Source organism: Sebastes fasciatus, chromosome 19 (genome assembly GCF_043250625.1).
Source record: "Sebastes fasciatus isolate fSebFas1 chromosome 19, fSebFas1.pri, whole genome shotgun sequence".
NCBI lineage: Eukaryota > Metazoa > Chordata > Actinopteri > Perciformes > Sebastidae > Sebastes > Sebastes fasciatus.
The window spans coordinates 663,151-678,150 of record NC_133813.1 but is presented as its reverse complement, the minus strand read 5'-3'; the positions used below and the strand labels follow the sequence as shown (position 1 = coordinate 678,150).

Genomic DNA, 15,000 nt, shown 5'->3' with positions numbered 1-15,000 from the left:
TCAGGTCGTGGCTGACGATCGGACTGCACGGTGTGGTCACTCAGGTCGTGGCTGAGGATCGGACTGCACGGTGTGGTCACTCAGGTCGTGGCTTAGGGTCGGACCGTACAATGTGGTCACTCAGGTCGTGGCTGACTCACTGAGGCAGGTGTTGTGGGTGAAGTCGCGGTGGAACGCGTCACACTGGCGCTCCTGGTTGCCGGTTCCTCTGCAGCTGCACCAGAGACTCATCGTGATGTTGGACGGACTGCTGTCGCTGTAGTTGGGCGTCACGTCAGAGCCTGAAGAGAGAGAGAGAGAGAGAGAGAGAGAGAGAGAGAGAGAGAGAGAGAGAGAGAGAGAGAGAGAGAGAGAGAGAGAGAGAGAGAGAGAGAGAGAGAGAGAGAGAGAGAGAGAGAGAGAGAGAGAGAGAGAGAGAGAGAGAGAGAGACACAAAGAGAAGAAGAGGAATTAGGATGCAGATTAGGAGGTAGGAAGTTAAAGAGGATTTGTCAAACAGTGAATTGAATCAGTGGCTGATTCCAAATGTTTCAGGAGGAAGTGAGTCAGTTTCTCTCTCAAAGACTCAGAATCAGAGAATCAGAGCTGCTGCTGTCGATGATCGGTCCTGATGATTAGAGACTGAATATCTGATCACAGTTTTAAACACTAAACTGATCTATAACTGATGAAATGAGTCTCCAGATCTATATCGCTCTCTAATGATTTATAAATCAATGTTTTAATAACAATAACAATCAATATCAACTGGGAAAAAACAATACATATCCAATCAGCACCCAGGTATGAGGACAGTATTGATCAGTAGATGGTGATAGTATTGATCAGTAGATGGTGATAGTATTGATTAGTAGATGGTGATAGTATTGATCAGTATTGATCAGTAGATGGTGATGGTATTGATCAGAAGATGGTGATAGTATTGATCAGTATTGATCAGTAGATGGTGATAGTATTGATTAGTATTGATCAGTAGATGGTGATAGTATTGATCAGTAGATGGTGATGGTATTGATCAGTATTGATCAGTATTGATCAGTAGATGGGTGGATCATCACTAGTAAACATGTGACTGATGGACGTACCGATGAGGCCGACGTAGGACATCAGGCAGCCGTGGTAGTTATCATGAGGACAGCTGGTGACGGTGAGAGACGTCATCTGACAGTTCATGTGGAAATCAGCCAGCCGAGACCTAAAACACATCATCAACATCTGTATCAACATCTGTCAGCATCACATCATCAACATCTGTCAGCATCACATCATCAACATCTGTATCAACATCTGTCAGCATCACATCATTAACATCTGTCAGCATCACATCATCAACATCTGTATCAACATCTGTCAGCATCACATCATTAACATCTGTCAGCATCACATCATCAACATCTGTCAGCATCACATCAATATCTGTATCAACATCTGTCAGCATCACATCATCAACATCTGTATCAACATCTGTCAGCATCACATCATCAGCATCTGTCAGCATCACATCATCAACATCTGTCAGCATCGCATCATCGAAATCTGTATCAACATCTGTCAGCATCACTTCAATATCTGTATCAACATCTGTCAGCATTACATCATCAACATCTGTCGGCATCACGTCAACATCTGTCAGCATCACATCATCAACATCTGTCAGCATCACATCATCAACATCTGTCAGCATCACATCAACATCTGTCAGCAACACATCATCAACATCCGTCAGTATCACGTCATCAACATCTGTCAGCATCACATCATCAACATGTGTCAGCATCACATCATCAACATCTGTCAGCAACACATCATCAACATCCGTCAGCATCACATCATCAACATCTGTCAGCATCACATCATCAACATCCGTCAGCATCACATCATCAACATCTGTCGGCATCACATCATCAACATCTGTCAGCATCACTTCATCAACATCCGTCAGCATCACGTCATCAACATCTGTCAGCATCACGTCATCAACATCTGTCAGCATCACGTCATCAACATGTGTCAGCATCACGTCATCAGCATCTGTCAGCATCACGTCATCAACATCTGTCAGCATCACATCAACATGTGTCAGCATCACGTCATCAACATCTGTCAGCATCACATCATCATCTGTCAGCATCACATCATCAACATCCGTCAGCATCACATCATCATCTGTCAGCATCACATCATCATCTGTCAGCATCACATCATCAACATCTGTCAGCATCACATCATCATCTGTCAGCATCACATCAACATCTGTCAGCATCACGTCATCAACATGTGTCAGCATCACGTCATCAGCATCTGTCAGCATCACATCAACATGTGTCAGCATCACGTCATCAACATCTGTCAGCATCACATCATCATCTGTCAGCATCACATCATCAACATCCGTCAGCATCACGTCATCAACATCTGTCAGCATCACATCAACATCTGTCAGCATCACATCATCATCTGTCAGCATCACATCATCAACATCCGTCAGCATCACGTCATCAACATCTGTCAGCATCACATCAACATCTGTCAGCATCACATCAACATCTGTCAGCATCACATCATCATCTGTCAGCATCACATCATCAACATCCGTCAGCATCACGTCATCAACATCCGTCAGCATCACGTCATCAACATCTGTCAGCATCACGTCATCAACATCTGTCAGCATCACATCAACATCTGTCAGCATCACACCATCAACATCACTACATTGCTGTAACGTTGCTGTAGTATAAAGTTAATCAGAGGAAGCTCTCTGACTGGAAATAAACGGCTGATTCACTCAGATGATGTCCTCGTCTCCTGGACGTCTCCTGGACGTCTCCTGGACGTCTCCTGGACGTCTCCTGGACGTGTCCTGCAGTCTCCACTAACATCCTGTGGATGTTAATGCACGAGAGACTGTCACAGACAATACGTGTTCAGCTGCTGAGCTTAATCTACTGCCTGTCCTACTTTACTGTTTCACCATCTCTGTCTTCTCGTAGGGCTGCACTGTCATGGACACAACGATTATCACCACTACTCTGATCACTCTGATCACTCTGATCACTCTGATCACTCTGATCACCATTATTCATCCATTTTAGGGAGGAAATATTTTTGTTGCACTTTCACATTTCTATAAACCGAGTGCTGCTGTTGGGCTTCATCCCGGCTCATATTACATTTAAAGGGTCTGTTAGTAAGAATCATAATGTGTTGTTAACAGCTTCACCTGTGTCCGTTAAGTCAACTAAAGTCAGCGTCCTGTTGCTGGCGCTTGTGCTCGCTCTACATAGACATGAAGGAGCATCGCTCAACACAGTGAGGAGACACACGTCAGCTAAAAGCACCATATCACTCTATATTTCAGCTGCTTGGCAGTAATGTTAGCTGACCAGACCAAGGTCTCTCCATGAATCAATGCTGATCCTAGTGTTGGCTTTTCCCGCTTCAGCCTCCCGACCGCGGCCGGAGGGAACGGGGGAGACGATAACGTTTCTCTCTGCGGAGCCCCGTCACTTCACAAGACACGGGAAACCTCTGTTGGTCTGGAGGAGCTGCAGCAGTTATTTCTGCACAAACGTCCACTGAACATTCACTAGATATTCTCAGAGCTAAACTAACTCTTCTGCAGTGTGGAGTGAGCAGCATGCACGTGAGAGGTGGAGAGAGAGAGAGAGAAGGAGCGTGGTGTGTGAGTGAAGGCAGGCAGAGGAGCAGAGGAGCAGAGACTCCGGTCCTGGAGACCAAACGTGGATCATGTTCGTCTGATTGTGAGAAGTCAGAATGGTGATCATGATTAATATTCTATTAACTGTGCTGCTCTTCTTCTTCTTCTTCTGATGTTTGTCAGCGTAGCGCCGCAGGAGGACGGTTAAAGATGTCCTACGGTCGGATCAGCAGGGTGTCGACCTGTTGCTATCTGACACCTCATGATGGATGCAGTTCAGCTCAGTGTGTGTGTGTGTGTGTGTGTGTGTGTGTGAGAGAGTGTGTGTGCGTGTGTGCGTGTGTGTGTGTGAATGCATGAGTGCTTGACACAAACATGCGTCGATGTGAAAGTGTTTGTGTTTGCTGGACTGTCGGCTGCAGGATGACGGAGTCTGACAGGCTGAGTGCTGCGCTTCTGACTTTCATCACACAGAGGTCAGTGTGTGTGTGTGTGTGTGTGTGTGTATGTGTGTGTGTGTGTGTGTTGTCATGCTTGAGTAATCCTGCCAACGACGTCGACTCGAGACAAAAGACACAACAATAATCCACACCGACAACATACACACACACACACACACACACACCTCCACCCTGTCAGACCTCGGTGTGACTCAGATTGAGTCGTCTCTGAGTTTGTCACAGAAACAGCAGAACGTGTTCAGAGACGTTAAAGAACGGACACGTTGGATTCTATCAGCCCAAAAAACTAAAACTCCTCACAGCTCACATCAGGTTCACTCCCCTCTCAGTCATCTCCTCATCAGAAACCACCGTTACCATGACAGGTTCCTGTCTCTGAGGACTCTCTGTAACACCTGACCTATTTACAGGCTGAGATGAGGAAGGGAGGAAGTGAGGAAGTGAGGAAGTGAGGATGGGAGGAAGTGAGGAAGGGAAGAAGGGAGGAAGGGAAGAAGGGAGGAAGTGAGGAAGGGAGGAAGGGAGGAAGTGAGGAAGGGAAGAAGGGAGGAAGTGAGGAAGGGAAGAAGGGAGGAAGTGAGGAAGGGAGGAAGGGAGGAAGTGAGGAAGGGAGGAAGGGAGGAAGGGAGGAAGTGAGGAAGGGAGGAAGGGAGGATGGGAGGAAGTGAGGAAGGGAGGAAGGGAAGAAGGGAGGAAGTGAGGAAGGGAGGAAGGGAGGAAGGGAAGAAGGGAGGAAGTGAGGAAGGGAGGAAGTGAGGAAGGGAGAAAGGGAGGAAGGGAGGAAGGGAGGAAGGGAGGAAGGGACATCTGTATTCTCAGATGAGGAACAGAGACGTTTAAACAGGTTTATCTGCTACCAGCTACCAGCTACCTGCTACCTGCTACCAGCTACCAGCTACCTGCTACCAGCTACCTGCTACCAGCTACCTGCTACCAGCTACCTGCTACCAGCTACCAGCTACCTGCTACCAGCTACCTGCTACCAGCTACCAGCTACCAGCTACCTGCTACCTGCTACCAGCTACCTGCTACCAGCTACCTGCTACCAGCTACCAGCTACCAGCTACCTGCTACCAGCTACCAGCTACCTGCTACCAGCTACCTGCTACCAGCTACCTGCTACCAGCTACCTGCTACCAGCTACCTGCTACCAGCTACCAGCTACCAGCTACCTGCTACCTGCTACCTGCTACCAGCTACCTGCTACCAGCTACCAGCTACCAGCTACCTGCTACCAGCTACCTGCTACCAGCTACCAGCTACCAGCTACCTGCTACCTGCTACCAGCTACCAGCTACCTGCTACCAGCTACCAGCTACCTGCTACCAGCTACCTGCTACCAGCTACCAGCTACCAGCTACCTGCTACCTGCTACCAGCTACCTGCTACCAGCTACCAGCTACCTGCTACCAGCTACCTGCTACCAGCTACCAGCTACCTGCTACCTGCTACCAGCCACCAGCTACCAGCCACCAGCTACCAGCCACCTGCCACCAGCCACCAGCCACCAGCCACAAGCCACCAGCCACCAGCTACCTGCTACCAGCTACCAGCTGCAGCAGGTGATTCTCTCATTTAGAGAACATTAAAATCACATTACAGCGACGCTGACTGAGTCCAAACGGGCTCATTACTGACTGTCAGAACCACACACACACACACACACACACACACACACACACACACACACACACACACTAATATCTCACACGGTCACACCATCAATATTATGATTTCTTACAGCCGGTATTCATTCACACCTGCTGTCACTTATCACCATTAACAACACACCCAGATCAGCCCGGTATCACTTCGGTACCAGCCCGGTATCAGCCCGGTACCAGCCCGGTATCACCCCGGTACCAGCCCGGTATCAGCCCGGTATCAGCCCGGCACCAGCCCAGTACCAGCCTGTGATCAACCCGGTATCAACCCGGTATCAGCCCGGTACCAGCCCGGTACCAGCCCGGTACCAGCGCGGTAGCAGCCTGTGATCAGCCTGGTATCAGCCCGATATCAGCCCGGTACCAGCCCGTGATCAGCCCGTGATCAGCCCGGTACCAGCCCTGTACCAGCCCGGTATCAGCCCAGTATCAGCTCGGTACCAGCCCGGTATCATCCCGGTACCAGCCCATGATCAACCCGGTACCAGCCCGGTACCAGCCCGGTATCAGCCCGGTACCAGTCTGTGATCAACCCGGTATCAGCCCGGTACCAGCCCGGTATCATCTCTACAGCTCCAACAGAACCAACAACATCTGACTTTATATTTCTGTTGGAGTTCACGGTGAGTTTAGGAACCAGAACCAGAACCACCGGACTGGGTTTCCTCTTCCCGTCCAGCTGAACAACAGATTGATTTCTGGAAGCAGAGACGTGAAACTGATATCGGGAACGTTTCCAGCAGAGACGGATCAATACTCACATGAGGACGAGAGCCAGACGGTCCGACTACAGATGTCAGGCTTCATCTCAGTTTACCCCCCCCCCCCCAGTGAAGATGTCAGTACACAGTCTAATATTATGGGATGTCACGGGTCACCTTGGCAACCTGATGCAGGTATAAATACACAAGAACACTAGAAAAGTCCTAAATGTGGAGTTAGAGAGGAGTGAGACCTCTGTAGCTACAGGACACATTATACCATCTATCCCCTAACCCTAACCCCTAAACCCTAAACCCTAACCCATCTATCCTAGGAGACCTGAAACCCCTAACCCCTAACCCCTAACCCTAACCCCTAACCCCTAACCCCTAACTTTAACCCTAACCCATCTATCCTAGGAGACCTGAACCCCCTAACCCCTAACCCTAACCCCTAACCACTAACCCCTAACCCTAACCCCTAACCCCTAACCCTAACCCCTAACCCCTAACTTTAACCCTAACCCATCTATCCTAGGAGACCTGAACCCCCTAACCCCTAACCACTAACCCCTAACCCTAACCCCTAAACCCTAACCCATCTATCCTAGGAGACCTGAACCCCCTAACCCCTAACCCTAACCCCTAACCCTAACCCCTAACCCCTAACCACTAACCCCTAACCCCTAACCCCTAACCCTAACCCCTAACTTTAACCCTAACCCAACTATCCTAGGAGACCTGAACCCCCTAACCCCTAACCCTAACCCCTAACCCTAACCCTAACCCCTAACCCCTAACCACTAACCCCTAACCCTAACCCATCTATCCTAGGAGACCTGAACCCCCTAACCCCTAACCACTAACCCCTAACCCCTAACCCATCTATCCTAGGAGACCTGAACCCCCTAACCCCTAACCCTAACCCCTAACCACTAACCCCTAACCCCTAACCCCCTAACCACTAACCCCTAACCCCTAACCCATCTATCCTAGGAGACCTGAAACTCCTAACCCCCTAACCTCTGACCCCTAACCCCTAACCCATCTATCCTAGGAGACCTGAAACCCCTAACCCCCTAACCCCTAACCCCTAACCCATCTATCCTAGGAGACCTGAAACCCCTAACCACTAACCCCTAACCCCCTAACCACTAACCCCTAACCCCTAACCCATCTATCCTAGGAGACCTGAAACCCCTAACCCCCTAACCCCTAACCCCTAACCCATCTATCCTAGGAGACCTGAAACCCCTAACCACTAACCCCTAACCCCCTAACCACTAACCCCTAACCCCTAACCCATCTATCCTAGGAGACCTGAAACCCCTAACCACTAACCCCTAACCCCTAACCCATCTATCCTAGGAGACCTGAAACCCCTAACCCCCTAACCCCTAACCTCTAAACCCTAACCCCGACAAGGAAGAAGTTTATTCTAGTGTACTATTAGTTTACTTCTATTACACTTAAAATAAGAGAGTACACTTTCAGATGACTTGTTATGTACTAATCAGAGATAAACTTCACGACATGATACTCAACTATACTGTACTGATACTATACTGATAGTATACTGATACTATACTATACTATACTGATACTATACTGATAGTATACTGATAGTATACTGATAGTATACTGATAGTATACTGATACTATACTATACTATACTGATACTATACTGATAGTATACTGATAGTATACTGATAGTATACTGATACTATACTATACTATACTGATACTATACTGATAGTATACTGATAGTATACTGATAGTATACTGATAGTATACTGATACTATACTATACTATACTGATACTATACTGATAGTATACTGATAGTATACTGATAGTATACTGATAGTATACTGATAGTATACTGATACTATACTGATACTATACTATACTATACTGATACTATACTGATAGTATACTGATACTATACTATACTATACTGATACTATACTGATAGTATACTGATAGTATACTGATACTATACTATACTATACTGATACTATACTGATAGTATACTGATAGTATACTGATACTATACTGATAGTATACTGATACTATACTGATAGTATACTGATACTATACTATACTATACTGATAGTATACTGATACTATACTGATACTATACTGATAGTATACTGATAGTATACTGATACTATACTGATAGTATACTGATAGTATACTGATACTATACTGATAGTATACTGATACTATACTGATAGTATACTGATAGTATACTGATACTATACTATACTATACTGATAGTATACTGATACTATACTATACTATACTGATAGTATACTGATACTATACTATACTATACTGATAGTATACTGATACTATACTGATAGTATACTGATACTATACTGATAGTATACTGATACTATACTGATAGTATACTGATACTATACTGATAGTATACTGATAGTATACTGATAGTATACTATACTATACTGATAGTATACTGATAGTATACTATACTATACTGATAGTATACTGATAGTATACTATACTATACTGATAGTATACTGATACTATACTATACTATACTGATAGTATACTGATAGTATACTATACTATACTGATAGTATACTGATACTATACTATACTATACTGATAGTATACTGATAGTATACTATACTATACTGATAGTATACTGATACTATACTATACTATACTGATAGTATACTGATAGTATACTATACTATACTGATAGTATACTGATACTATACTATACTATACTGATAGTATACTGATACTATACTATACTATACTGACACTATACTGATACTATACTGATAGTATACTGATAGTATACTGATACTATACTATACTATACTGATAGTATACTGATACTATACTATACTATACTGATAGTATACTGATACTATACTATACTATACTGATACTATACTGACAGTATACTGATACTATACTGATAGTATACTGATACTATACTGATAGTATACTGATACTATACTATACTCTACTGATAGTATACTGATAGTCTACAGAAGAGTCTGTATATGCTCCGTAGCTCGTCCTCCCTCATGTGTTTGTGTTGACAGGAAGTGAGCGGGCGTGTAGCGGCGCCGGCGTCCTCTGTGACCTCCAGGAGAGGCAGCTATTTCCATCCCGCCACCAGTTCACCTCACTGGCCGTGTAATGGAGCGGCGAAGGCGCTAGATTGGCTCCCTCGCCTTAAAACACCACTCAGCTGCTGCTGCCGGCGTTAGGGAAGCAGTTTAGCTCGCCACGCCTCGCTGCAGAGGGAGTGAGTCTGCATACATACCACCGCCATTAGTGGGGGGGCGATGGGGTCATGAAGAACATGATACTCATCCATCTACAGACGAGTCCTGATGCAAACAGGAAGTTCATCCGTCTACAGACGAGTCCTGATGCAAACAGGAAGTTCATCCGTCTACAGACGAGTCCTGATGCAAACAGGAAGTTCATCCGTCTACAGACGAGTCCTGATGCAAACAGGAAGTTCATCCGTCTACAGACGAGTCCTGATGCAAACAGGAAGTTCATCCATCTACTGACGAGTCATAGCAACGGTCTGTTATACGTAGCAACGGTCTGTTATACGTAGCAACGATCTGTTATACGTAGCAAAGGTCTGTTATACGTAGCAACGGTCTGCTATAAGTAGCAATGGTCTGCTATAAGTAGCAATGGTCTGTTATACGTAGCAACGGTCTGTTATAAGTAGCAACGGTCTGTTATACGTAGCAACGGTCTGTTATACGTAGCAACGGTCTGCTATACGTAGCAACGGTCTGTTATACATAGCAACGGTCTGTTATACGTAGCAACGGTCTGTTATAAGTAGCAACAGTCTGTTATACGTAGCAACTGTGTTATACGTAGCAACGGTCTGTTATACATAGCAACGGTCTGTTATACGTAGCAACGGTCTGTTATAAGTAGCAACAGTCTGTTATACGTAGCAACTGTGTTATACGTAGCAACGATCTGTTATACGTAGCAACGGTCTGTTATAAGTAGCAACGGTCTGTTATACGTAGCAACGGTCTGTTATACGTAGCAACGGTCTGCTATACGTAGCAACGGTCTGTTATACGTAGCAACGGTCTGCTATAAGTAGCAACGGTCTGTTATACGTAGCAACGGTCTGTTATACGTAGCAACGGTCTGTTATAAGTAGCAACGGTCTGTTATACGTAGCAACGGTCTGCTATACGTAGCAACGGTCTGTTATACGTAGCAACGGTCTGTTATATGTAGCAATGGTCTGTTATAAGTAGCAACGGTCTGTTATACGTAGCAACGGTCTGCTATATGTAGCAACGGTCTGTTATATGTAGCAATGGTCTGTTATAAGTAGCAACGGTCTGTTATACGTAGCAACGGTCTGTTATAAGTAGCAACGGTCTGTTATAAGTAGCAACGGTCTGTTATACTTAGCAACGGTCTGCTATATGTAGCAACGGTCTGTTATACGTAGCAACGGTCTGTTATATGTAGCAATGGTCTGTTATAAGTAGCAACGGTCTGTTATACGTAGCAACGGTCTGCTATATGTAGCAACGGTCTGTTATACATAGCAACGGTCTGCTATATGTAGCAATGTCCTGGTCCAGCTGTACAGAGCAGACCAACAGATAGATACATATAGATATATATATATATCTCTATAGAGAGATATATATATATATATGTATGTATATGTATATATATAATGTCTATAGAGAGAGATATGAGCTTCACTCGGTGAACTCTTCCTCCCTGAGCAGAGCAGTAGGTGTGATTGAACTGTGATTTGAAATGCAGATGGAGTGTTAGAGTGTTTTAAATGAGGGAAGCTTTTAGCGCTCCCTGGAGGTCTCTCAGCCGTCTCCGGTGTCAGAGACCAGATTTAATTAGTCAGAGAGTCAATCAGAGAGACGAGCGTCCACAGCGGGAGACGAGCGTCCACAGCGGGAGACGAGCGTCCACAGCAGCAGACGAGACCCAGAGGACTCCTCATTATGCAGCTCTCTGCTCGCTGTCTGATGGAGGCCTCGGCTAAAACACTGATCTATAGAGACCCATACCACAGATCACACTGAGCCTCAGGGGGCTCTGAGCCTGGACTACACAGCTCTACCCATTACTATAGCACTATACTCCTCTCTCTCTATATATATATATATATAAACTGGAAAAACAAAGTTCGGAAACTTGTGGTGGATTATTTCTCTGTTGTATCAATGTTAATGGTCATTGTATTTTACATCGTTGGAAAGCCTGTTTATTTACCTTCGCAATGATGTCCAACTTGTAAGGATCATGCATTTGTGGGATGAGCAGCACAGCTGATTATGTGGGTAGCGCCCAAGAAAAATTTGCCAAAATGCTCTAAACAGTGTATTCTCATAAGGCTACCAGGAAGCCTGCAATGACTGCCCTTCACCGTCAGGCCCGTTTGCGCTGGTGTCGACAACACAGACAATGGAACCTGAACATGTGGGGGAATGTCATGTTCAGTGATGAGTCCAGGTTCTGTCTGCCAAAGTTGGACGGCAGGTCAAAGTATGGAGACGACGTGGAGAACGCTATGCTGATTTTAGCACCGATGGAGTAACAGCTTTTGGTGGAGGCTGTGTCATGGTGTGGGGCGGCATCTCCCTCACTGGCAAAACAAGGCTTGTCATCATTGAAGGCCATCTCAATGCAGTGAGATGTCGGGATGAGATTCTGCAGCCAGTGGTGATCCCATATCTCCACAATCTGGCACCTAACTTCATCCTCCAAGAAACAACGCCCCCCCCCCCACAGAGCCAGGGTTATCACAGACTACCTCCACAATGTGGGAGGAGAGAGAATGGAACGGCCTGCCAAGAGTCCAGACCTCAACCCAATTCAACATGTGGGATCAGGTTGGGCGTGCTGTACGTGTTAGAGTGACCAACACAACCACGCTGGCTGACCTGCAACCAATCCTGGTTGAGGAATGGAACGCCATCCCACAGCAACGTGTGACCAGGTTGGTGACCAGCATGAGGAGGAGGTGCCAGGCTGTTGTGGCTGCGTATGGATCTTCCACCTCTACTGAGGCTCCTGACGGTGTATTAAATGAATAAAGTGTAAAATAGCCAATATGTCTTGTTTGTTCCTTGTTACTGATAGAGTTCAATCATCCAATCCACCAAACAACTCACAACAAGAGTCAATACCAACAGGAGAATACACTGTTTACCATTGACGGAGCATTTTGGCAAATTTTTCTTGGGCGCCACCCACATAATCAGCTGTGCTGCTCATCCCACAAATGCATGATCCTTACAAGTTGGACATCATTGTGAAGGTAAATAAACAGGCTTTCCAACGATGTAAAATACAATGACCATTAGCATTGTAACAACAGAGAAATAATCCACCAAACACAAGTTTACAAACTTTGTTTTTCCAGTATATATACACAGCTCTACACATTACTATAGCACTATACTCCTCTCTCTCTATATATATATATATATATACACAGCTCTACACATTACTATAGCACTATACTCCTCTCTCTCTTCATCAGACCAGAGAATCTGGTTTCTCACAGTCTGAGTGTCCTTTAGGTGCTTTTTTTAAAACTCCAAGCAGGCTTTCATTTCCGTCTGGCCACTCTGCCATAAAGCCCAGATGGGTGGAGTGTTGCAGTGATAGTTGTCCTACTAGAAGTTTCTCCCATCTCCACACAGGATCTCTGGAGCTCAGCCAGAGTGACCATCGGGTTCTTGGTCACCTCCCTTACCAAGGCTCTTCTCCCCCGATTGCTCAGTTTGGCCTGGCGGCCAGCTCTAGTGAGAGTCCTGGTTGTTCCAAACTTCTTCCATTTAAGCATTATGGAGGCCACTGGGCTCTCGGGGACCTTCAATGCTGCAGAATGTTTCTGTAGCCTTCCCCAGATCTGTGCCTCGACACAATCCTGTCTCTGAGCTCTTCAGGCAGTTCCTTTGACCTCATGGATTGGTTTTTGCTCTGATATGCGTTATCAGCTGTGAGACCTTATATAGACCGGTGTGTGCCTTTCCAAATCATGTCCAATCATTTGAATTTACCACAGATGGACTCCAGCCAAGTTGGAGAAACATCTCAAAGATGATGGAGGGAAATGGGACCTGAGCTAAATGTCAAGGTTCATAGTAAAGGGTCTGAATACTTAACTCAATGTGATATATCAGTTTTTCCTTTTTAATAAATTTGCAAAAATGTCTAAAATTCTGTTTCCACTTTGTCATCATGGTGTATTGAGTGTAGATTGATGAGGGAAAAAATAATGTTATTGATTTTAGCATAAGGCTGTAACATAACAAAATGTGAAAAAAGTGAAGGAGTCTGAATACTTACTGAAGGAACTGTATTTATATACACAGCTCTACCCATTACTCTATATATATATATATATATATATATATACACAGCTCTACCCATTACTCTATATATATATATATATATATATATACACACAGCTCTACCCATTACTCTATATATATATATATATACACAGCTCTACCCATTACTCTATATATATATATATATATATATATATACACAGCTCTACCCATTACTCTATATATATATATATATATATATATATATATATATACACAGCTCTACCCATTACTCTATATATATATATATATATATATATACACACAGCTCTACCCATTACTCTATATATATATATATATACACAGCTCTACCCATTACTCTATATATATATATATATATATATATACACAGCTCTACCCATTACTCTATATATATATATATATATATATATATATATATATATATACACAGCTCTACCCATTACTCTATATATATATATATATATATATATATATATACACAGCTCTACCCAATACTCTATATATATATATATATATATATATATATATATATATATATATATATACACAGCTCTACCCATTACTCTATATATATATATATATATATATATATACACAGCTCTACCCAATACTCTATATATATATATATATATATATATATATATATATATACACACAGCTCTACCCATTACTCTATATATATATATATATACACAGCTCTACCCATTACTCTATATATATATATATACACAGCTCTACCCATTACTCATATATATATATATATATATATATATATATATACACAGCTCTACCCATTACTCTCTCTATACTCCGCTATATATATATGTTATATTATATTATAGTCCTCTTTATAGGTATCATCTGTAACACACAGCTCCCCTCCCGTCCTCCATCACTCTCTTTCTAGTCCTCTTTCTAGTCCTGGTTCTGGTCCTGGTTCTAGTCCTGGTTCTAGTCCTCTTTCTAGTCCTCTTTCTAGTCCTGGTTCTGGTCCTGGTTCTAGTCCTGGTTCTAGTCCTGGTTCTAGTCCTGGTTCTCAGGGAGTCTGGACCTTTATTCTGCTGGAGCTCAGTTGACTCATGAGAAGCCTCATTAATGCAGATTAACATCATCAACCTTCA

The 15,000-nt window shown here is 44.1% G+C and overlaps 1 protein-coding gene across 1 annotated transcript in view; it reads right to left on the bottom strand.

The window, feature by feature from the left end:
• Positions 1-15,000, bottom strand: part of LOC141757820 (GDNF family receptor alpha-2-like) — a 44,091-nt gene that overhangs the window by 4,406 nt on the left and 24,685 nt on the right. Inside the window, exons 4-6 of the mRNA XM_074618667.1 lie at positions 6,548-6,573; positions 1,086-1,195; positions 141-281 (exon numbers count right to left, since the gene is read on the bottom strand). Of these exons, the coding sequence (XP_074474768.1) occupies positions 141-281; positions 1,086-1,195; positions 6,548-6,573 (277 nt within the window). The remainder of the gene's footprint in view (positions 1-140; positions 282-1,085; positions 1,196-6,547; positions 6,574-15,000) is intronic.